Source organism: Convolutriloba macropyga, chromosome 3, assembly GCF_964194025.1.
Source record: "Convolutriloba macropyga chromosome 3, txConMacr16.3, whole genome shotgun sequence".
Taxonomy (NCBI): domain Eukaryota; kingdom Metazoa; phylum Xenacoelomorpha; order Acoela; family Convolutidae; genus Convolutriloba; species Convolutriloba macropyga.
Window position 1 is genome coordinate 21,365,812 of NC_134470.1, and position 24,403 is coordinate 21,390,214.

The 24,403-nt window shown below is 34.3% G+C and overlaps 1 protein-coding gene across 1 annotated transcript; it reads left to right on the plus strand.

The window, feature by feature from the left end:
• On the plus strand, window positions 1-18,408 carry LOC142336058 (uncharacterized). Its single transcript, XM_075384554.1, has 4 exons — window positions 1-423; window positions 4,154-4,396; window positions 7,242-7,458; window positions 17,698-18,408. Exons 1-4 carry the CDS (start codon window positions 317-319, stop codon window positions 17,863-17,865), a joined length of 735 nt encoding a protein of 244 aa, XP_075240669.1. The 5' UTR covers window positions 1-316; the 3' UTR covers window positions 17,866-18,408.
• The last annotated feature ends 5,995 nt before the right edge of the window (window positions 18,409-24,403 follow it).

Sequence of the window (24,403 nt, forward strand, 5' to 3'; positions counted from 1 at the left end):
TATTGTGCTATTGCTGTAGTCTATGTCGACATAGTGAATCACCCAATCAGACTATGCCAGTTGGCGAAAAGTATAAACCATCACTATAAAAAGCAGTGAATTTGTACTAGAAGCACTTTTTCCAACTCTGCGAGGATTCAATCCACTGGCTGGCGATTCAAGCCCAGCAGCAGAGGAATAGCCGCAAAAAAAACAACAAGCTCAGCTGAGCGCGTCGGCTAAATGCTTAGCGATATAGCTCGAGCAGTATGAGCTGATGCTTAGCTTATTTCCTCACATTAGTAGTACATACAATTATGCGCTATAATAGATAGTGATGACTGTAACTAAGTACTTGTTTCTAATTCAACATCTCATTATCCGCTCTATTTATTACTCTAAAATGTGGTGCGCCGAGCAGCAAAAAATTCACACCTTAAGAATGTGAGACTTTCTTCTTTCGTTAACTATTACCACTATTTTCTTTTTCCTTTTGTCCCCGGAGGGATGAATTTCTTGCTTTGTTTTTGTTGTTATAAATTGTTATTATTCTTATATCGGACTGCGATGTTCAATTTATTTGTCAGTTACTTTCGTTTATTATTGGAAACGCCAAAAAGAGCGTTGCTTTTATTTGTTTGCCTAGAATGGCTTTTTGGTGAGGCAGATTTTGCCCACACATTGGTACCTGAAGATTATTGAATTATTGCCGTAGTAGATGTGTCAACAAAACACAATAACTGGATGCAGCGAAGCAATACAAGAAGAGAAAGAAATTCGGGTCAACCAGAGAAGAAGTCATATACACAAACTGAAAAATTTTTTCAATTTTTTTTAAACTGGGGTGAGATGTAGCAGTGCTACATACAATGAACAACTCAATAATTTTTAGTGCTATCTGATGCAAACCTATTCTGCTATTGCTGTAGTCTATGTCGACATTGTGAATCACCCAATCAGACTATGCCAGTTGGCGAAAAGTATAAACCATCACTATAAAAAGCAGTGAATTTGTACTAGAAGCACTTTTTCCAACTCTGCGAGGATTCAATCCACTGGCTGGCAATCCAAGCCCAGCAGCCGAGGAATGGCCGCAAACACCAACAAGCTCTGCTGAGCGCGGCGGCTAAATGCTTAGCGATATAGCTCGAGCAGTATGAGCTAATGCTTAGCTTATTTCCTCACATTAGTAGTACATACAATTATGCGCTATAATAGATAGTGATGACTTTAACTAAGAACTTGTTTCTAATTCAACATCTCATTTTCCGCTCTATTTATTACTCTAAAACAGTTGCGGTCCTTCTATTGGCACATGATACAAATCTAACGGCCATGAGACGAGTACCTAGAATCCTTCAATAATTGGATAAACCAAAATAAGCTCGTAATAAAGTTAAGCATAATGGTGCAAATTAACATGAAAATAGTGTTTCTAATCATGAGTTTCATTTTTGTTAGACCTGTTTGTGGGTGTCTGGGTGTATTCATAGAAACAACTTTTATTTCAACCGCAAATCGATTTTCATATTTTTCATATCTAATTTTTGGTCTTTATTTTCTGGACTTCCCTGTATGCAACCCAGTTCCGTCTGGCCCATTCTTGGTTTAGTTCGCGAAAATCGTTCTGGATAATAATATAGTTTGAGTAAAAAAAGGAGGTGACCTTCAATGAGCGGTTGCGCTTAGCTTAAACGTTTTAGAACTTCGTTGCGCTTCAAACATTCTCTATTTAAAACATTACAGCTTACGTTTTTCTTTTTCGAACTTTATCCTTCATTTAAGATCAAATATTGTTGTGTTAATCGATAATGGATGTCAACATTGAAAACGTTATCAACCAAATACCTGAGGAATCAACGAGGGCTGCTATCAGGACAGTTGTGGAGATGGTTAGGGCTCAAAAAGAAGAGACCAACAAGCAACTAGCTGAAGTTTGGGACTTCATTTCTGCAATTGATGTCAGGTTAAGGCATCAAGAAAGGTATCTGAGCAAGGATTCAATTATAATTGATAACCCACCCTTTGCTGCGCGAAATCCGGATAGTTTTCTCAAGGAACTGTTGGTTTTTTTAAATCGACTATACAAAAAAGATGACGTACAAATAACTGAAAGACGATTAAAGGCTTTTCATATTCTACCGGGACCAGAACCTCTGCTAAACAATCCGATGCCATCAATCATTGTAAAATTTGTGCATTTCAATGACAAGATTGAAATTTACAAAAACAGAAGAATGCTCAAAACTCTGAAAAACGACCTAAATGGAAAAAACATATGGATGAAAGAGCGATTGCCACCATTAGATATGTTTATCAAGAAACTTGCTGAGAATAAAAACTTAATTACTGTGACTAACAACTGTCAGGTTTCAGTTTTATGTAAAGGCACTAATGGAAATAACAAGTACGTGAAAGTAAATGATGCAATTGATCTCGAAAAGCTGCAAAATCCTGTCATGGCAAATAGGGATAGAACAAGCGCAAATGCAATTGCACTAAAAAACACTCATAAACGCATGCATCGAGAAATATTGACTGATGAGGAACGAGTATTAAGACTTTATGCGTCCTTGTCACCTGAGCAAAAAAATGATGGGAGAAAAATTGGGTGCTGAGTAAATGTTTATACAATGTTTGCCTTGTGTTAACATATAATTGATGCTAGCTTCAATTGTTGTCCTCGTGTTACTGAGTTGTGTAATCCTAAACTTTTCGTTTGATGAATCATATAAATTCTATAGAACTAAATATTTTTCTGTTGTCTCGGAGCAAAATATGAAAATTAGGAAAAGGTAAAAAAAAAAAGAAAACCTCATATTCCATACTATTTTTGTTAGTTGAACATTCAATTGAGCTAGGCATAAAAAAACACTTGCAATTAGCTGGATAATTTTGAACTTTTTTATTTGTCTGTGATTTTGTTCGGTAGAAGACGGATTCATAGGTAAAAAAACAAATACTGCGACTTCCGCGGAAAATGTTCTTTCTATTGCTCGTTAGAAAAAACTAAAAGCCAATCCATTTGGTCTTGCGACTTTCGCGAGAATCCAGAACGGCAAACCCTTATTCAAATCAGTTACTATAAACAGCTACTGCGACTTCCGCAGTCTGCTAGCATTTCTTTTCAAAAAAAAGAAATAACCAGATTTTTTCATTGAAACGCAAGGATTTTTTTTTATATAGAGATTCGGATGTTGCGACTTACGCAATTTCTGACATCCTTTTGTGATAAGACGAAATGTCGAAAAGTAAACTTATTAAGTGAAATGATAACAAACCTTAAAAATTGAAGAACTTTAATCTTCATCAAATCTCAGCGCGCGAAGATTCTTAATGCTCATGGAGTTTACAATTTTTCTTCAAAATGTACGATCGATACACAAAAACTTTGAACTGCTAGAAGTTTTGATTGAAAGTGTACAATCCAAAGCTTAGTTGACAATTCCTATATATATTAAAACTTGAATATGCAGTCAGTCTTTACACTAGCTAGTTCATATTTTGCTCTGGAGGCACCACTTGACAGGCCAACGGCCTTTTTGGTGCTCTCCCTCGAATGATCACAATTTGTTGTTACGAAAGAAGTTGTTTTGTATAATGTCTGTATTTGATCATTCAGAAAAAATTCATCATCATCATTATGATGTTAATTATTGCTATGCATTCAAAGGTCTCCCAATTATCGCAAAGGTAAATCCCTTTTAACTGGTTTGTAAGTCAGGCTTTGTTTCGAAAGTAGATTTTTTGGTGCCTGTTGTTCCTTGCCATTATTCAAAAAATTCTGTCAGGGCAAAAAACTGAGTTCCAAATACCAATTGTGACAAATGCCCAAAATATGCCCATTATTTTACCCTATTGTTAAAATTATCATAACTTAATGGAGCAAAATATGTTTAGGGAGTTTTAATTGTATGGCTAGTTCATTTAGCCGTGACCCATGGGCCATGATCATGTCTAAAGGGCTCGTGGGACCTGATAAGAAACTATCACAAAACATGAGATCTAATTATACGCTGAAGTATGATGATGAAACCAACTTTACCGATAACTTAATACCAACCAGTTAAATACTTTTTAAATTGTAATCGAATTAATGACCGAAAAGGTCAAGGGGTATTATGGCATTGAGCAATTTGTCATGTAACTCCAGAAAAACTCCTTTGTTCGGCAGGTACAATATTTGGGTGAGTGAAGTAAGGGAAATAGACGAGAAGCGACATTTGGAGTGGAAGATATACCGCAAAATGATCAAAGAGGGACTCCACGAGGAGGATCAGTGGAGACAACAAATGGCAGACAAGATCAGACAACAGGAGGATCTGTTGATGACACTCGAAACTGCAGAAACCTCCCGGATGTCGGGCGACTCTGACGAACGGCAACACAAAGGACGCGATTCGGCTATGAAGAAACGGTTAGTGCTTGCCACAGAAATAGTTTTGACATTCGTTATGAATAAAGTGAAATTCATGGGTACAATAAAAAATGCACGCCATCGACTGCTATCTTATTTTTGCTTATAAGTTTCCGGCATATATGCAACAGATTACACGATTGTATGTAGTTTACACATTATCTGTATAAGTATCATATGGAGTATATGATTGTATAAGGAGGCTCGGTAATTTGCGTTTGTAAATAATGTTCCGACCCCGCTCAATCACAGTTTTGACTTAATTGTCTACCAAATGAAGAAATAGAAAATTTCAAAAACTCATATATATGTATAGTTCGATAACATTTGGTGTATCCGTTTAGAAAACCACTTTATTCTCAAATGGGTAAAAAAACTAAACAATGCCTCATTAGAAGGCCGATGACAGCAGCAATTAAGGAGACTAAGAGACAAGACAGAAAACAAAATCAGATAAAACAACAAGCCTTAATTATGACAAAAACTGGATGTGTATTTATAAAAAAAAGAAGCTTAACAACAAAGTCAAAACAGCATCAGATAAAAACCAAATGAAACAAATTGAATTGCATTTCAACAAAAGAGATGTAGGACCTGGGCTTATTGAGAATAATCAACATAAAAGACAAAAGCAAAAAGACAAAGTTAAAAAACATATACTTTTTTAAAACAATTAATTTCAAATACATGAAAACAGTTAGCTAACAACTAAAATCATTAAATGAGCTCAGTTTTTACCTCCCTAGGAAAGCATCCAGACCATTGATTATCGTGAATACCTTAGGAATACAAAAAGAACAAATACAGGCAAAAATCAAAAAGTCAATTATTCCGAGAAACCTGTGTCGAGTGCTTTAAAATCCAAATCTATGCAATGAAAACATTGAATATGATCAATGGCACCTTTTAGCAATGCCAATAACGTGATATGTGACTTTTCGGTGATCTATTAATCAGCGACGATAGCAGAAAATAACCACTAAAATTAGAATGTTTCCAAAAACAAAAGTTTTGAAAAGTTAAGTTTAGATTCAAAGCCATATAAACCTTTATTTAATTGATAAAACAGCAATGAAGACTGTATTTCATTTTATTTTAAAGATAATGTGACCTCTCAGTTCGCTAAGACAACGCTGCAGCCCGCCAGAGACAAAAAGGCAAATACGAAGAAACCAATAATTTTGAAACATTAAAAAAATCATCAGTAATAACAACCATATGCTTTCAACAAGAACAGTGTACTGATCCAATTGTTATTGCCTCATAGACATGTCATTACTGAGGCTAATTCAAAAGACTACAGAACGCCAATGAGTACGCACAACTCTCGCAGGTTTTTGTCGTTGAAATACGCTTTTCGTTGTAATTTCATTGTATTTTCATTGGCTTTCAGTTGCTTGTAATTTGGATTCGTCAAAAATTGAGCTGTAATTGCACATAACTGTGGTTTTTAATTAAAATAGAAAAGGCAAAAGCGATATTTAAGAAAAACCTCGTCTCACTACAATCCGAGTTGTTTCTGTACTGTTAAATTGCGCAATTGGACCTAAATTAATCTTGCATTGGCTGCTCGTCTGATAAAACACATAATTCTTTTAAAATTTACCGAAGTGGCTTAATAGCCCAAAAAAAGTCAATATTGAAAAATAAATGATGAATTTTTGGATAATTCCCGAGTTATTGAAATGAAAATCCATTAGGTATCAATCGAAAACATTAATTAGTTTTTTTAATAGCCCCTTAAGTAGCAAATAACACCTTTGAATATTTATACTCAATCATGCAAATTTAGCAGGAAATGCTGGCAAAACTCAAGAATTCATTAAAAATTTACGAAAACATTTTTTGGGTGCCATGTGCTTTCTTAACAAATTACAATATCTATTCTTTTTAAACATGATTTTAACATTGATGGGACTCAATAAATAAAAAAATAGAATCATAACTTAAACTCAATAAATAAAACCCAGTTGTTAGTCAAAATAAAATCCAATTCTTTTTTCGTTGCAAAAATCAACGATGAGAACAAAACTGCCCCTGCTAGCACTGCGGGGCTGTTCAAAAAGACATATTTTCGAATATTTGCTTAATAAATGTTTGTGGAAGAACTTCTTAATAAAACAAAACTTAAATGGTGCTTTTTGATAAAAATCGATACAAATTAGCGAAAGGTCGCCAAATTGTTTGTTCCAGAACATTTTCATAGGAACCAGAGGTAAAACTAGTCCTCTTATGTGTGAACGGACAAAATTGCAGTGATACGTCAGTTTGGACAAAATTTATCCAAAATTTAAGCTAAAAGAGTTGGCTGAAACAATTCCAGAACTCTTATATCTTTAAATTTAAAAAGAATAAAACTATTGTTAAAAAATTATATCATTTTTGCAAAATAAATTAAAATTTTCAAGTAGATTCTAAAACTACAATAAATGTGAACAAAACAACAGAAGTGAGCTTCCGTAACTTCTCGTAAACTTTAAACCTTCAATTTTAAACGTTCACAAACTTTATACCTCCATAACTCCTCGTAAAAAGGGAAAATAAAAATCATTCTTCTTTGATATTCGACGCTTGACATGCTTTCTAAAGGTACTGTTCACAACTCTGTACCATAAATATATTGATGGGCTGAAACTGAGTGAACAAAAAAAAACCAGTTGAGCATATAGTTTTTTTTACTGTTACCGGGTTTTTTTTCAAATTTTCAGATCAAGTATTTTTTGGTTCTAGAGAATATTTTTTTGTCCATTACATATTGGTCTATAAGTTACAAACACGCCGTTCATTTGTTTGTTTGTTGTTGATACTCTGATTGTTGTTAATACTGTGTTTATTTGTTTTCTAGGACATTGTACAAAAAGAAACGCGTTCGGATGACTCTCTCAAACGGAACTGACACCTCTATTGATGACGACACTTCTTCACAAACTAGTGACTATCCAACAACCATCGTGTCAACTAAAAAGAGACATCTGGAGACAAGGAAGTTAAGGAGCAAGAGACTTAATGCAGCATTTGGATTGAAAGCATCTGTAGATGAGAAAAGCGCAGAATCAAATCAGGTTTTTGAAATATAAATGATACACGTGTCAGTTTTAAATTACAGACGTCTGCATTGCCAGGTTTTAAAATGCGAGAAGTTCCTTTATACATTGCCGAAAATTTACCTTCTTGAACTTCGGTAAATTTGCAAGTTAGTAGTGGATAAAAGGGGGGCGTACCAACCAGCCCCTTGTTTCTAACCATTCCCGCGATGCTGACGCATACGCTAGGAATGGTCCAAACCACGTGTCTAATTGGTACACCCCTTTTATCCACTACTACAGATTTGGATATATCAACTACTATAATAATACACTTTAATCTATTTCCCTTCAACTCTTTTTCAATACTATCATATTTTGTCTCATTTAGTGGAATCCACTAATACAGAATTAGGCTGGTAATAAACCATTATCAGACGGATAGTTCGGGTTCTATCCCCACTGGCTCCAGTAGACGTCCGCAGATACTTGTGTAAATATTATGACCGTCTAAAAAGCACGTAAAACCAACTTGCAAAAACAAATGGAAAAAAGTCAGCCTATATCTAGTAAAGTAAGTTATTAATTGCTATCAAACGAAGTTTGTAGCAATTATATTAGTCCTGTCGGTCTTTTTTAATGCGATTTTTCGCTTGACCGATTTTTCGTCTCACGCTTTTGACTTTTCGTCCTCTAAAACGGGATAAACAGGTAGCGCCCTGCGGGCATTAAGTGCTCTTAGAGCCTTTCAGCTCTGTTTCAACTCAAACTGTTTTGGAGACTTATACTTATGGTGTGAAGGGCGGTTCCTAGAGGTTGAAGACAACACCAATGTTGACTCCCCTATTGCCCCCACACCCCCCATCACGCCGTTGCCCCCCCCCACCCCAGTGTTGCCCCCAATCAGCCCCCGGTGCACGCCCCCCACCCTCCCGTGTTAGCCACTGACGAACAACAGCTTTCTAAAAATGCAGATTTATACTAATTTGCATTTTTTTTCAAGCTTTTTGAAAATTTTTGACATTTGTTATTTTTTATCAGCCCTAGGTGTCAAAGAACCTCCTCTAGGGTTGGATAATAGGTTACTGCATTGTTTCTAGTGGTAATGGAATGGTTTCAATATTTTAACATCACAAATTTTGACAATCTTTTGATAAAATTTGCAATTTTTTCATATTTTTTGATATAATTTTCCTTCTTCAGGTCTTTTCAGGGGCTAGAGAACATCCTAACGGGTTTGATAATAGGTTTCTAAAATTTTTTTAACGGCCCTGGAATATTTTTTCAACTTTTTAATGTCACAAATTTTAGCAATTTTTTGATAAAACCTGCATTTTTTTTGTTTTCTATTTTTTTCAGACTTAAAAGCCAAGGAACCTCCTCTAGGGTTTGAAAATAGTTGAATGGTTTCTAGATTAAATGAAATGTCTTGCAAGATTTTAACATCAGGAATTTAAGCATAATTTTGATATTTTTTTCCAATTTTTTGACATTTATAGTCATTATTCCGATTTTTTCAGCCTCAAGGGTCAAAAAACCTCCGTTAGGGTTTGATAATAAGTTACTGGGAAAATTTATTTGGTCATGGTTTAATTTTCAACTTTTTAATATCACAAGTTTTACCAATTTTTTAAAATAGATTTTAAAGTTTTTTTTAAAATTTTTTGTCATTTTTAGGTTTCTCTAGCCTCAAGGGCCACGGAACTTCCTTTAGGGTTTGACATTAGGTTACTGCATAGTTTATAGATGTGAGTTATGGAATGTTCTTCAAGAGTTTAATATCACGAATTTAAGCTTTTAAACTATTTGCAATTTTTCATGTTTTTGAATTTTTCTCGGCAACAGATGCCATGGGACGTCCTCCAAGGTTTGATAATAAGCTGCTGCATAGTTTCTAGAGTTAATTGGATGGTGATCAACATTTTTTATTACTCCAGTTTCAGTAATATTTGGACAAAATTTAAACTTTTCAAATTTTTGGAAATTTTTTATGTTCCAAGTGTATGGATCTTTTTGAGCCTGTGAAACTATTTCAGGCTTGAAACGGGGATACCGGATAGTCTGTTGAGATAATGAAATGACTCTTAAGATATTAATGTTTTGTATTCTAGCAAAATTTTCTTAAAATTTGAAAAGTTATCAATATTTTATATCCTTTTCTGAGTTTAACGACCATTACTGGCCAACAAAAATTTTCAAGTCTCGGAGATGGGTTACTTGACAGAACTTTTGAGACAGAAAATGGTTTTGAACTTTTAGTCTGACCCATTTGACTTTCGTCTTCAGAAATGGATAAAGAGGTAGCGCCCTGAGGTCACTAAACCGTGGCTAGCTGTTGACGAAGCCAACCGCTCGCCGGTCGTTCTAGAGCAATTCGCCCGACGTTAGTCGGTTATGTGTTTATTTTTTTGATATCTCCCTACAGTTTATAATTGATTGGTATTCTTATATACTTGTTCTTTGAGCTGGTTTTTAGTGTGACTGAATCTAAAACGTCTATAACAACACATAATCTTCATTTATCTCTCAAACGTTCATGTAGTTGTGCTCTTTGTTTATCACGACATACTCGCCAAGTTTTTTTCTGACAATTATCGCATTTTGAACCCATTTTTCCTTCGAACTTCATTTTTGTTTTTTAAATATTTTCCCTTAAGACATGAATAACCCGTGTCATAACGCTGTACAGTTTTGCATCGCTTGCAATCTGTCAATCAATTCAAAGAAGGAGTTCATTAAACACACACTCACAAATGAACACATTAAACAATCAGAGCGCTATTGAAACGATGAAGTTGATGATGATGATGTTAGAGCTAATACTATTACTATTACTAGAGATAAAGTTGTGGATAATGCTGATACCAGTACTATTAGTAAAGCTAAAACTAAATTTAATATTAAGGATAGTATTTATACTGGAGTTGAATTTGAATGTAAAGAATGTAATGAACTTTTTAGAAAAAAATAGCCTCATTTACACACTCATATAATCACAATAGAAAATATCTAGAGAATACTGATGACTATGATATCAATTCTAGTCAAAATGTGACAGAATTTTAAATTACTGATAATAATGAAAATTACATTATTGATATAGATGAAGCAACTGATAACTCACTAGAAGAAATTAACACCTGTTATCAGTTTGGACCCCTAAGAGTTTTAAATATAAGATAACATCTACACCTAAGTATAAAAATGGTGATTATGTCAGGAATGCTCCCAAACGTAACATTTTCTCAAAAGGATATGCATCTAATTGGAATAGAGAATTTTTTAAAGTTAATCAATTACTAAAAACACAACCACCAACATAAAAAATAGAAGATATCAATGTTGAAATAGTAGAAGGCAAGTATTATGAATCGGAATTATTAAAATTCGATTTTGATTTTGAATCTTGATAAGGTTTTGGAATCCTTATTTATCAACATAGTTGCGGCTTCCCCGATAGACCTCCGGTCACAAGTTAGCAAGCTGGATATACCTACGACGATTACAAGAAACAGACTCAACCAAGCGAAACATCAATCTGCATTAACCAGGACTATCGACAAGTAAGGCTCGTCAATTATTCTTAGAAGATAGATATAACATTGACATGAAAGATGCCTATCAAATTACAAATGTACACCCTCCCAGAGATAAAAAATTCTTTTAATAAGGCATATTTCAACAGTAACTTACTATAATAAGGCAAATTACCAATAAGGCAAAAATTTCAATTAAAAACAACTGAAATAAGAAAAGGTGAGTTTGATGAAGTCACGACTAAATTAATACGACTAATTAAAACACCAGTTGTTCATAACTAATTAATGACTTTATTAACCCAATACATGAAGTTACAGGTACAGTAAACGTTTGTAATACAGTTGCATCAGAAACTATCTCTAAATATAATCAATTAAAACTGGAGTTCAATAATAATAAGCTTAATCAAAAAATGACTAATATACATTTAGCTGATACGTTTAACAATTGTCGACAAGAGTTTAAAGCAGATAAAAGGTTAACCCTTGCAAAAAAAGATGAAACTGCTTCACAAACTATAAAAACAATATTACAATACATAATAGCAATATTACTAGAAAGTTAACTTGTAGACAAGAAGCAACTATGATTTTGTTCAACCGTAGCTTTAGTTATAGTTATAGTTGTAATCATAACTAAAAATATTTATATAATTAAAATAAATTGGAAGAAACTAAATGGTTTTATTCAGTTTGCCTTTTGTTTTTTTCGTGATTTCCAGAGTTACTTCATATGAAAATGTTATTGGTTCAAACGGCAATTTTTGTACAAAATTAGTTTTTAGGAATATTTTTTGTCACTTGATGTTTATAGCTGTTGCCTCTAAACATAATGACAAAAAATAGCCAGCAGATTTCCGAAATAGCTGCGAAATAGACTTGCGGGATGCATAATGCAGATAGAAATAGATAAAGCTATAAGTTCAAAAAGTTATCGACGCCGCTGAAAAAGCTGTGTACAAAAATCCATAAGTCAATAGAGCTTATTAATATTTTTTCCACAGGCTTTATATTAGAGACCTCTATTACGTATATAATAGTTCCCTACACCTTAAATTTGTTCAAATTAAACGTAAATTTTAAAGTGCACATGTCTGTTTATTGAGTGAGATAAGTCACGTATGATCAAAACCTAATGACCTCAAAACTTTGACCAGAGAGAGTGGGTAATGACGCCACGCGCACGAACGCCGCTATTGAGACAAAGAAGCCATTCACTAGAAAAACAAATGAAGCTCTCGGTTTGAATTGTAAAAAAAATTATATCTCAAAAGTTCAAAATGATTTTTTTTATTTAATTTTTCTTGATGCCGAAGATTGTTTCATTTTATATATAAAGCTTTGAGGGTAGATCCGGTAGACCATATCCAAAACAAAAGAAACGGCGTAGATAACGATGGTTGTAATGTTTTTAAGTCCGCTTTTTAAAAGGGAACTGATGAGTTCAATTGCTTGATTTTCCTCAAAATTGCTATCAAAAACTGCTATGTTGTTGCACTTCTTATTACACATTTATTCGGAACCTAAATTTTTGACTCAGTATATTCGGTTGATTGTCTTTGAAATAAGTGGCAGATTTATAGATTCAAAAAACAACCAGCTAGCATTGGGCGAAATGCTTTCAAGCGAGCGGTTTGCTTCGGTAGTAGCCAGCTGGGGCTTAGGCATACTATAATTAAGGTGAGCGGAGTGGGAGGGGGGGGGGGGGGGGTGTTAAGCGTTGAGGGGTGGGGCGTAAGTTTGTGGGATAGCTGGACAAAAGGGTGACCAAACCGTCAGATTGGGGGATGACTGAGAGGGGTTGAACTTTTATGATAAGGAACCGTCCCCTCACACACTTAAATTATCTCCTCAAAACAGTTTTAGTGAATCGCATACTTAGAGACTAATAGGGCTCTGAGAGAGCTGCTCGACCACTTTCTGCCATCCACGCTCTACCTGTTTTTGTTGTCTTTGAAGTCAAAAAGTCAAATGGGTCAGAAAAAAAAGCGGTCAACCGAAAAGTTGCATTAAAAAGACCATAGGACTAATATAATTGGTACAAACTTTGTTTGAGAGCAATTAAACAATTGTGATTGATGAAAAATTTATTTTATTTAGTTTGTTCAATGCTCCTGATTAAAATTTGATGTAGTTTTGCAAACTTTTGTTTTGAATGCCATATTTTGGGCTCGATTGTTCTTCAGATCCCCTAAAGTGGGGGAGGAATTTTATACTCAAATGGGTTGTTTTGTGCAGTCCATTTTAGCCTATCGATTATCATCGTAGAGAGTTGTGAGTGGTATCAGTAGAAAGCCCGTCCAGCGTAGATTATGGATTTTTTTTTGGTTTCGCTTTTTACAGGGAGTTATCGAGGTTTAAAGTTTTGTGAAAATGAGACGATGTTCCGTTTTTTTTTCACATATTTTCGTTTTTTGACCAAAATTTCGTAATTTTTTTTATGTGTTAAAAATGTTAACGCCAGTGGTATTGATTTTATCCAAAAACATAGAGGAGGTTTGCTTAATTGTTCGATTTAAGTTTTTTGTCTAGAATTCGTGCTAAATTTCTCAAAAACCAGACTTTTTGTCCGTAAAAAATGGGACCAAATTTGATTCTAGGCCAATTTCTTTAAATTTGCCGGTTGTAGACACCTCAAAAGTGCGTCCTTTTTCTTTGTAGGCTGAAAAAAGAGAGCTAGTTGTACTCCCACTGGCTTTAAGAGTCTTCTGGAACTCTAGTTTTTTCAATTTTTCGTAAATTTAAACACGATATTTATACAAAATGCATTCTTCATTTTTCATTTACTGAGGTATTTTGTAATCATATTTTGATATATTTCTTAATCATTAGAACAATTGAGGATTTTCCTAGACGCAAGCACAGCAATATCAGGGCTGATTTTGATCTCACCTGGATCCCTACGGTTTTTTTAGATTTTAAGGGGGCGCGGCCTTTTATTAAAAATTTTTATGCAATTAGAGATTTTATGTAAATTACGGACAAAAATTCAAAGCTGGGTTCAATTACTGACAGATAATATTTACAAAAAATGAGACACAGCAAACAACATATTAGGTATCAGAGTTAAACTCATGGTTTTTATGGCTCTGACCAGTTAATTTCGTAAATTTTTATGGACTTCTAATGTTTTGCTTTTTTGTTTTATTTTTTGTATTCCCTACTGACTAATTCTCCCTAATTGGTTTTTTAAGAGGTATAAGTGAACCTAGACAGTCCGTTCAGTTCTTATCTAATGTCTCTTATGACTTTGAATATATTTGCTTCATGAAACTATCGATGAATTTGTGAACTTTGACACTATTTTACCTTATTTCTCTCAATTTCTGGCGTACCCTCAGTAGAAACAGGCGGAAAACTTTTTCCTGTGAGTTGTAATTCAATCTCTGTAACGGTTTGATATTCAAATACTGGTTTCTTGGCTTTGATACTACGGATTTTCATTTTTTTATTTTGAGCATAATTGCACAATTTTTTGGCTCATTTTGTTTCTTTATCGAAGTAGTGACAGATTCAAATGGAGGATGGCATAGACGGAAAACAGCACAGAGTTGAAAAAAGGCGTGTCTGAATATGTTAATTGATTTTTTTAATAGTTTATTTTTGGGCAGAGACAGTTCTCTAGCAATATTTAGTGGACTTTTTTGCCTGCTTCTCTTTTTGTTGTTGTATGACATATACCGGATAACGATATGTCTCAATTGCTTCCCAGGACCCATATCTGAACCCAATGAAAGGTCTCAGTTTTATTACTCTCAAATTAACTTTTAAAAATTTATATTTTCAACTGACTACTTTTTGCTCTCATTTTTGTCACCAAGTAACTCAAGCTCAATAATAAGAAGTCTCAAATTTTTTTGTTGATGCAAATTCTTTTCTCTATTAGTTTTATGTTGTGACTGATGGCTTCGACAGTTTAATTTTATAAAAAATTTTCGATATTTCTATACTGTTCAATTCTGGTTCCTTTTTTTGTTATTCCTCCGTAGTTTTTTTTAATCAGAAGGACCTGCTGATGTTCATATGAGAAGGATGTTAAGGTTTGCAGTTCTTGCAGATAACATTTTTACAAATAGTGCCCTGAACACTATGTTGTCGTAAAATTGTTAGTGAGGTTTCAATTTTTGCCTGTATGTGTTTTTATTTTGTAGTCTCGTGACTTAGTCTAATTAGTCAGAGGCCCAATTGGCTTCGTGAGGCGTTTTAGCTTAATCCATTTATTTTTGTTAAAATCTTATGTCTTTTCTGACATTTGAGAACATATTTGGTATCCGTGCCTCGCCAATTTAAAAAAATTTTCAGTCGATTTTTGCTGAGTCTCTGTGAAGACAGGTCACAACACGTTTCCAGTGAGCTATATTTTAATCTTTCTACCAATTTTAACTTTAACCTTTTGTTTTTTTGACTTTTTGTATTGAGAGATTTCATAAAAAGTATGAGATTTTTAAATATTTGGACATTTTAAAGGATTTTTACTTTCTCTTTAATTTATAACTTTTATGGTAGGTCCCATTGGCTCTAAAATACAGCGCAATTGAATTTTTCTAATGCTCGTAGTGATTTTTATGGTTTTGACGGCTTCACGCCGTTTTCGCGCAAAGTTGAATTGAACTTTTTTAATTTTGCCGGTATTTGCATTTTTTTGTAGTCGTACACTGGATAATTTCAGATCTCAAATGCTTCCTATGGAGATTTAAATGAGCATTTTCGTTTAATATCTAATGATAATGATCACTTTTACTTAATTGTTTTTTCTGTAATGGAAACGTATTTTTGAGTTTACATTTTTTGCTCTTTTTTGTAGACCTGTTACCCAGTGGATTGAGGACCGGTCCCAAATCTTATGAAGTATAGGTTAATTTGTTTTCTTTAGGTTTTATTTGATGCGAGCCTGATTTTGTTATGATTTTTTTAAATATTATATCGGGTTTTGGTCGTAATTATTGTTTGTTATTTGATTTTTATTATTGTACGATATTTATTGAACGCTATTTATATTTTTGAAAGTTTTCTATCTCCTCATCATTTATTGGCCAATTAAGTCAAGACTGTGGATAAGTGGGGTCGGAACATTATATGCGTACGCACATTACCGAGCCTCCTTGTTTTGTTCTAAAGTATTTGCTCGCGTGAGTGTTTTCACTTTTGAGTATTTTCCGCTCGACTTACGTGTTTTTTACGTGATTTAAATTGTTTATCTTGTTTCAGAACGCGAATCACTAACTTTCTTCGCAAAAGTTTGCAACTAGTGCAATGAGAAAAACTCCAAATTGGTTTTATTTTTCTTTCAACCTCAGTAATCTAAAGAAGTATGCAATGAGTTTTGTCACATTGACCGCCTTAAGTATACTCAGAAAATCATTTTGCTTATTTGAATTAATAATGGATGATACAAGCGTTTAAGATAAATAAATCAGTTCTCAGTTTTTCTAGTTTTGTGTGTTCAATTTCGACTGCTTTTCTTTGATTCCTTTTGTTTTTGTCACTTCTTCTCTTAACCATTGAAGGTCTGTTTTGGGCAAAGATCCATAATAGTGCATAGATGTTCTCTAATGAATTGGGCATCAGTGATGTATTGATGACATAGCTTGCCCCATTTGCAGGATTGCAAAGAATAGTAAAGTAAGTCCATAAAATTAAAGACAATTCTTGGTTGAAAATACAAACTTGGTAACCCATTAACAAAGAAACAAGTTTCGAGATAAACGAATAATTGACGTTACGCAAGAAACTCAACTTACGGATTTCAATGAACGTTTTTGCGAAGATAAACGAAGTACGTGAGAATAAGCGGTTAAGAAGCGTAATAAACCGATAAACGCAAAAAAATAAGGTAAACATTTCGCAAAACTGCGGGTTCGCAGAAAATTTAATGAGGAGGTCAAAATATAGATGTCCGAACGCTCTGAGGGGAGTAACAGGTTGCTACTGTGCAGCAATTTTTCTACCCGCGCAGAAAAAGCAGAATTTGAGTACAAATTGTTATGGAAAAATTGTTCTTTTCCTGATACCAGAACTTACAAAGAGGCGAACCTTGTAAATTAGTGTTTGAATCAATGATAAAAATTAGTCAGCTAGAACTTTGCTTAATTTAACAACAGGGCGAACTTTTTCCCCAAATGCGGTTTTTAGTTTAACGGATCTGACAATTTGGTCAGAACCAGGATATACTTCAGTGACTTTGGCCAGTGGCCAAAGACCTCGAGGCGTGAAATCCTCTAATACCCAAACAAGATCGTCTATTTTTAAATTCGGACAACCTTCAGTCCATTTCGAACGTTTCTGCTGGTTCGGGATGAGTCTAAAGACACATCGATAACAAACTTGAATGTATAATACAAGTTATTGATAGAGTTCGAGGTATTGTTAATCTATTACGCCGAGAGAAAAATCAATTGATCGTTTCCACAATAAAAATTGAATCAATGAAGTTGCATAGTCTGTTTGCGCTTTTTTATCCTGTAAAAAATTTTCAATTTTAATGGTTTTCAATGTGATGAGGATGGGAATGAAACTTGAAAATTATTTAAATTTAACAAAAATTCGTTTGTTTCCCAATAACAATATATGCTACCAGATAAAATCAGCTTTGTCCTTAGTCTGTTTTGAGTAGCTGCTTCTGTTTACACAATTTTTCTGATTATTATGAATAGATGTTAATGCGCAAATAGTCGATTTGCGCAAAGTCTGATAAATTTATTCAGAAAGCTGAAAAATTTCAGTTCATTTCTTTTTTTAGAAAACTCAAAAGATCAAAGAAAGCAACCCGTGGTACGACCGATACAGGAATCGGGAGCCAATTGGCGTCAAGGAGGACTCGTCAGCCAATCAGAACAATTTTCTACTGGAGTACGAAGAGTGGCTGATGGAATCTGAGAGACATAGAACCAATAGCGAAACAAGCTGAGAAAAATTATAATCCTCTTAAACCGAAGCTTGATATATCGTGACCAGAAACTTACTAACTAATTCAAAAATCCTGCTGTGATTGATCACAATTGTGATTTCCTCGACCTTAAGTAGGAAGCTCGGCTGTGTAATTTTAGTCAATAAAGCCCCCACCCGCTAAAGTTTTTGAGTCTTTGCTTAAGTTGAGGTCAAATCCTGGGACGAATATATAAACGTGTATGTTGAAACGTGCATGAATTGTGCATTGGTATCGAGAAACAAACAATCCACAAAAGCTTGTCAAATAGAAATTATTAAGAATATCCAAAAATGCAGCTACTGTTTGTTTTATAACTGACAGTTAATTTTGGCTTCTCAACGGTCAAATATGCAGTGCATTTAATCTACTTGAAGTCTTACTGAAACAGTTTCAACAGAGTTAGAATTGTTGCTTGAACTTGCAGTGTATATTTTAACCTGATAAGAGAATAGTTGTGTGTAATTTTTGATGGGAATGAAATTTTCTGAACCGTCAATTAATTCAATATTTTAAAAAAACAAAGTTAAGATGCAGCGTGAGCCAGCCTTAATCAAATGAGTGGAATTTAGTCATCTAGACCGAATGCTTACTTACAAGTACAAGTACTTTCTAGGATTAATTGAGAACCCGGACCTTGGTCCCATAGCAAATCAGTACTGAATCATTGTTTTCCAATTGTATATCTGTATCGGCCCAGTACTGTATCAGTGTATCCTAAGAGTATGTTGCTACCTCATTATGTGCAGTGGATTCGCATAGGTACATTTCTGAAAATAGGCTGGCTGTACATCCTTGGTTTTGATTCTCATGATGTTCATAGTAACTTCATGAAAAAATTTGAAAATTTATAAATTTTTTTTGAAATTTTGGGCGATGCACTTTTTGAGTATGATGATGAGATCACTATTGAAAATAACGTTTTATTCTTAAAAAAGTACCCGCCAAAACCAAAAAGTACACACCGAGTGACATGAACCTGCCAAATTTGGACCGAAATTGCAGTTTTTTATGGTTTTTATTTCAGATTGTAGGTCCAAAATGGATTTTTGGTTGAATGTCTTAGTTTAAGCCCCAAAAACAGATACAGTTCTGGGTCGACGATAACAATGTTTCAGGACTGAGTTGCTATGGGACCAAGGTCCGGGAAATAAAGTCCGTTGTTAATATTAGAAAATTAACGGCAGTTGAAGTTATTCAACTTGTGCTTGTTTGGTACACATAAATGACAGTTTCATTTAAGCAGTGCCAGCAGCCGACTTAGTTGTTTCAGGACTGAGTTGCTATGGGACCAAGGTCCGGGACAAGTTAAAAATTTTCATACAATGTTTAAGAAATAAGAGTAAATCGTTTGTACAATTTACTCTTAATTTAGGAGCTATAGCTCCATTTGGGAGCTAAACCAGTTTCTCCAATCAACAAATTTAGAACTATTATTCACAAAACTGAAATAATAAAATTTGAAGGCAAAAAGAAAAGTTCGGCGACAGAAGTTCAGTTAACTCGAAGAACAAACTCCAATCAATACTACAATCAATCTCTCTCCCCCCCCTCTCACCCAACCCCCCAACCACCACCCCCCACGACCACCGCCCCATGAGAGCCCCCACCTCGTTATCCGAGTTGTGAACAATCATCTGTGTTCATTCACGGAGTTCTGAAGCGGCTGTTGCACCTTGTACTTGCTCCAACAGCCGCCCGATCGATCATCACCTGCCGTCAATTTCCTCACAAAATGCCTCTGAACTTTCAGGTGTCACGAATTTGAACGAATTGTACAAAAGATCCATATTTGCTTCAGATACATCTGAATTAAGTGAAACCAGCCAAGAAAGGTACCGATGACGGAAACCAGGAAAATACATCACTGCTTTAATAATTTAAAAACAAATGTGACAAAGTTACAAGTTGACAAAGGTGCTGTAAACTTTATTTTACAGAACTCACATAGAACTTACATAGAACTCACTTAAAACTCATAGAACGGTACCGATGATGGAAACCAGGAAAATACATCACTGCTTTAATAATTTAAAAACAAATGTGACAAAGTTACAAGTTGACAAAGGTGCTGTAAACTTTATTTTACAGAACTCACATAGAACTTACATAGAACTCACTTAGAACTCATAGAACGAATGAGGATGGAGGAAGAGAGTTGGCTTTGCCAATCACCAGCTTCGCACAAATTATTCAAATACGGCACGGATTAAAGCTGCTAGACGCCGATACCCCTCGCCTTCAAGATCAAAATGACAATCATAGGCATGAAAATCATCGGGTTTTATAAGCTTTGTACTTTCGTAATGAACAGCTAAGTTTTCGCTTAAAAATTATTATTATTTGCAACCAAGACAGGATCCAGATCAACACGCCGCATATGCCCAGCAAACTTCACCTTGGATGGCCAGACGGCATTTCTGAACCAAATTTTTTGCGTTTTTACGTCATTGTCACCAACAATGACTAAAATATGAGTAAAATGTCGTGCGAAGTCCACGAATTCGATGAAGTGTTTGCTCCGACGTTCACCTTTTCCGTCGTATTGTACTCTGAAAAATTCAGTCAATTTCAATTTAAAAAAATGCAAAACAAAAAATTTAACAATTTTTGAAGAAAAGTACCCGAACATTTTCAGTGGCTCGTCCTGGTTTAGATATTGCTGCGCGTTTCCTAAATTTGAGTCTCCAAGCACGAGAAAACTCATCTGAAAGAAACAAAAAAGAAATAAAAACAAAAGAAACAGAAACTGAAGTGTTGAAAGTGTCTAACAAAAAAATACAAAAGTGCCGTGATTAATTTCCGCGGATTTAATGAAAATGACCAAGGAAAATTCAGAAACCAAACCAAGAATAAAAGAGAACAGCATTATTTTTCCTCAGATGTGCAATCTTTGAATGTTTACAAAAACGGCAGCTGAAGTTAGTATTAATTATATTAAGGAAACACTCTGCTGATTGTGCTCAGTGGTTGAGCATAATTCAGATTAGAGAATTTTAAAGTATTATTATAATAGAAACAGAATAAAATAACTTTGTTCAAAAGTAAATAATATTTTCGAGTATGTCCCTTCAGTCGCTTCTCCCTATTTCAAGCTCATTTTTCAAAGGTTAATCAGACTTGTTCAATTTTTTGAGATAGCTTGAGATAGAATTCAATAAAAGCAAACTCTAATGACTGCAAAAGTTAGAAGAGGGACCAATTCATCCAGAAACTCTTAAGCAGCGCGCTACTTTGGTCACGTCATTTTTTATTGCGAATCAGTGTAGTTATCAATTTCAGATCTGGTTTTGCCAACTATCAACGGACTCATCATTAGGTCCGAGAAGAAACTTAATATTCCACAATTTTTTGAATTGTTTTTTAATTGTTGCAAGGTTTTTAATTGCTTTCAAACAGTGTTTGCAGCAATTACACTGAACTGCAATAATAACCATTCTGCCGCTACTCTGGCTGACAACAGAAATTTGCAGCCGGCGGGGTTGTCGGTAACCTTCAGTAGGTTATCTCAATCAGTCTCTGTTACAGCAATTCGGGGGTCTGCAATCATGCTTCTTGCAAGGGATGCGAGATTATAGACCCATATGAAACGTGAGCAGATCTTTGAATCCTTGCTGCAGAAGTTAAGAGGCGAGTCGGCATTGAATAGTGTGTCATCCATGAGCGGGGACAATCTATAGTGATAAGTTTTTGACTCACCCAATGAGCGGGGAGCCCAAATTTAATGAATTATCATACTAGTTGTACCCCAGTGGCGGGTGAAATGTGATTGTCCAGAACAGGAAGTTTTACCTCAAACAATTTTTCCAAAAAGAAAACTATTTTGATTGCATGGGTGATTGCATGGGTTGAACTGATAACAATGATGGTTGATCGTTTATGAACCAAGTTTTTCTAATTTCGTGTATTAAAAAAATTGTAAATTTGGCCTTTTTCGGCCGCTTTGACCAAATCGTGGACAGTGACCACTCAATTGTCAATTTTACATGTAAAACTCTGATTTTCAACTCAGATTTAGATCAGTTTTGGTCGTTTCCTTCATTTGTATATAAATTAGAGCACTATCATCAGGAACTCAATGGATTCAAATTGCCAATATTTTTTCAGTAGCAATAGCATAAAATCCGGCCTTCTTTTTAAATCAGAATTGGCTCCAAATAAGCTTGTTTAGCTCATTTTGATTAAATTTGCCGCAAATACAAACTTAAAAACCACTGACACAATTTTCTCAAGCTGAAAACTGAGCTAGCTGTACTTCAAATTCCTATGCGAGTGTTCTGCAATAAAAAAATGTTAAGTTCTGCTTTGCTTCGTTGTTTTTTTGTGGTCTTTTGAATCAGTCTCACTTTTAGTTTTGGTTGTGTTTTTACTTGTGTTTCTGGTCGATAACTTTTTGTTTGTTATGACTTTTGAAAGTAAGTCTTTACAAAATCAATCAATTTCAGCTTTGCAACAATTTTTTCTTGTTTCTGGCAACCCATAGCTTACTTCGAGCAAGAAGAGCTGGCATCATTTGTGCAGTGAAATTGAATTGAGTCTTTGCTGTCTTGTCGCCTTAATCACATATTACATTAATGGCGTTGAAAAAAGAGCAATAGAAAACATCTAATATGTGGAGAATTTGTGAACAGATTGTGATTTTGACGGCTACGGCGCCTTCTTATCGCAATAATTAATTGAACTATTGGTTTTTGCCTGCTTTTGTCCTTTTTGTAGTCGCATGACATATTCAGGATAATAAAAAACTTCGTAATAACGTGGCTTCGTTTGCAGGCTTGAATGAACTTATTTAATGATTTCTGTTAAAAGCTAATGATAAAACGGACTTTGAGTGTAAATGTTTTCAAAAAATTCAGTTGTACTTTTTAACATTTCTATTAACACCCTTTCTATTTTTGTATAATTGTTACGTAGTTTCAATTAGGAAGGGTTCCCTTTTTTTTCTAGTGAGTACAAGTATATTGTTTTAGTTAACATTTTGTCTGATGTTTATATTGAATCGAGTTAAGGTTTTTGTTGTTCTTCTTGTCTTGTAATCTTGTTTCATTGGTCCTCTGTTTCAGGTTTCAGCGGTCCTCTAATCCGGCATTTATTAGTTTATTTTTTGGTTTCCGTTTAGAGCAAATTTTCTTTTAATCGATACATCAGTTATGTTTCATCAATATGTGAATATAAAAGAGTTCTCTGTCTCGTCCTCATTTGGTACACAATTTATTCAAAAAATTTAGATTAGCAGTGTCCGAGCATTATTTGTGAAGAATGCTTCTTAAAGAAAAATTAAGTTTTAGGAGAGATACGTGCATATAATTTCACCTGCGAAGTGAAATTTCACCTGCAAAGTCTTTGTAAAATTCTTGTTGTCCTCTGACTAGAACTTGAAATGTTCAATGAATATTTCAGGAAATTTATCGACTAGCAGATCTCAAGAAAACTAGGACATTCTTCTGTTTAAATTGGAATAGTTGAACTTGCTATATCCGTTGTTTTTTGTAGTCACAATATGTAACCAATTTTTGTTCACCTATGAACATTGTCGCTCTTCATATTTTGTTCATTGGTCTTTGAGAGCTACTTATTTATTTGATTACCGTTTTTAGCTTGATTTTTTCAAAAAAATTACATAAAACAAAAAAGAAAAATTACTTGAAGCACGCTGGTGCAAGTTTCAAATTGCTAGAGCCCTACACAACCAAATTCTAAGAGGCCAAATTTTTTATAAATAGTGATATATTATAAAACTGCTGGCAATTTAAAACTAGCAAAGTGCATGTTTCAAGCAAGTTCACATCACTCTGCTGAAGTCATTTGGAAAGTTTTATAACTTATATCTGAAATTTTATACCTCCCACCGATACGTGATTTTCGATTAAGTACGGATTTTCTCACAGACTTCACCTGAGGCACTTAACCCAAACTTTCGGGTTGACATATACGTCATTCTAATGCTTTGTTTTACATAATTTTGTTTTACATAACTTTGTTTTCATAATTTTATTTTTGGTTTTTGGATTTTTTCATAATTTTTAGGTTATACTTTGCTGTCTTGTCGCATTAATCACAAGTCACATATTACATTAATGGCCTTGAAGAAAGAGCAATAGAAGATATCTAATATGTGGAGAATTTGTGAACAGATTGTGATTTTGACGGCTACGACGCGGTTTTCTCGCAATAATTAATTGAGTTTTTGGTTTTTGCCTGCTTTTGTCCTTTTTGTAGTCGCATGACATATTCAGGATAATAAAAAGTCTTCGTAATAATATGGCTTCGTTTGCAGGTTTGAATGAACTTATTTATTGATTTCTGTTAATAGCTAATGGTAAAACGGACTTTGACTGTAAATGTTTTCAAAAAAATCAATTGTACTTTTTATCATCACCCTTTCCAGTTTTTGTATAATTGTTACGTAGTTTCAATTAGGAAGGGTTCCCTATTGTTTCTAGTGAGTACAAGTATATTGTTTTAGTTAACATTTTGTCTGATGTTTATATTGAATCGAGTTAAGGTTTTTGTTGTTCTT

What these genes read in the sequence shown, in the direction of transcription:
- LOC142336058 (XM_075384554.1), top strand. Translation starts at nt 317, where the DNA reads ATGACTGTAACTAAGTACTTGTTTCTAATTCAACATCTCATTATCCGC. An exon ending in GATTCGGCTATGAAGAAACG is followed by an intron (nt 4,397 to 7,241) that starts GTTAGTGCTTGC and finishes TTTGTTTTCTAG; the next exon opens with GACATTGTACAAAAAGAAAC. An exon ending in AAAGCGCAGAATCAAATCAG is followed by an intron (nt 7,459 to 17,697) that starts GTTTTTGAAATA and finishes TTCTTTTTTTAG; the next exon opens with AAAACTCAAAAGATCAAAGA.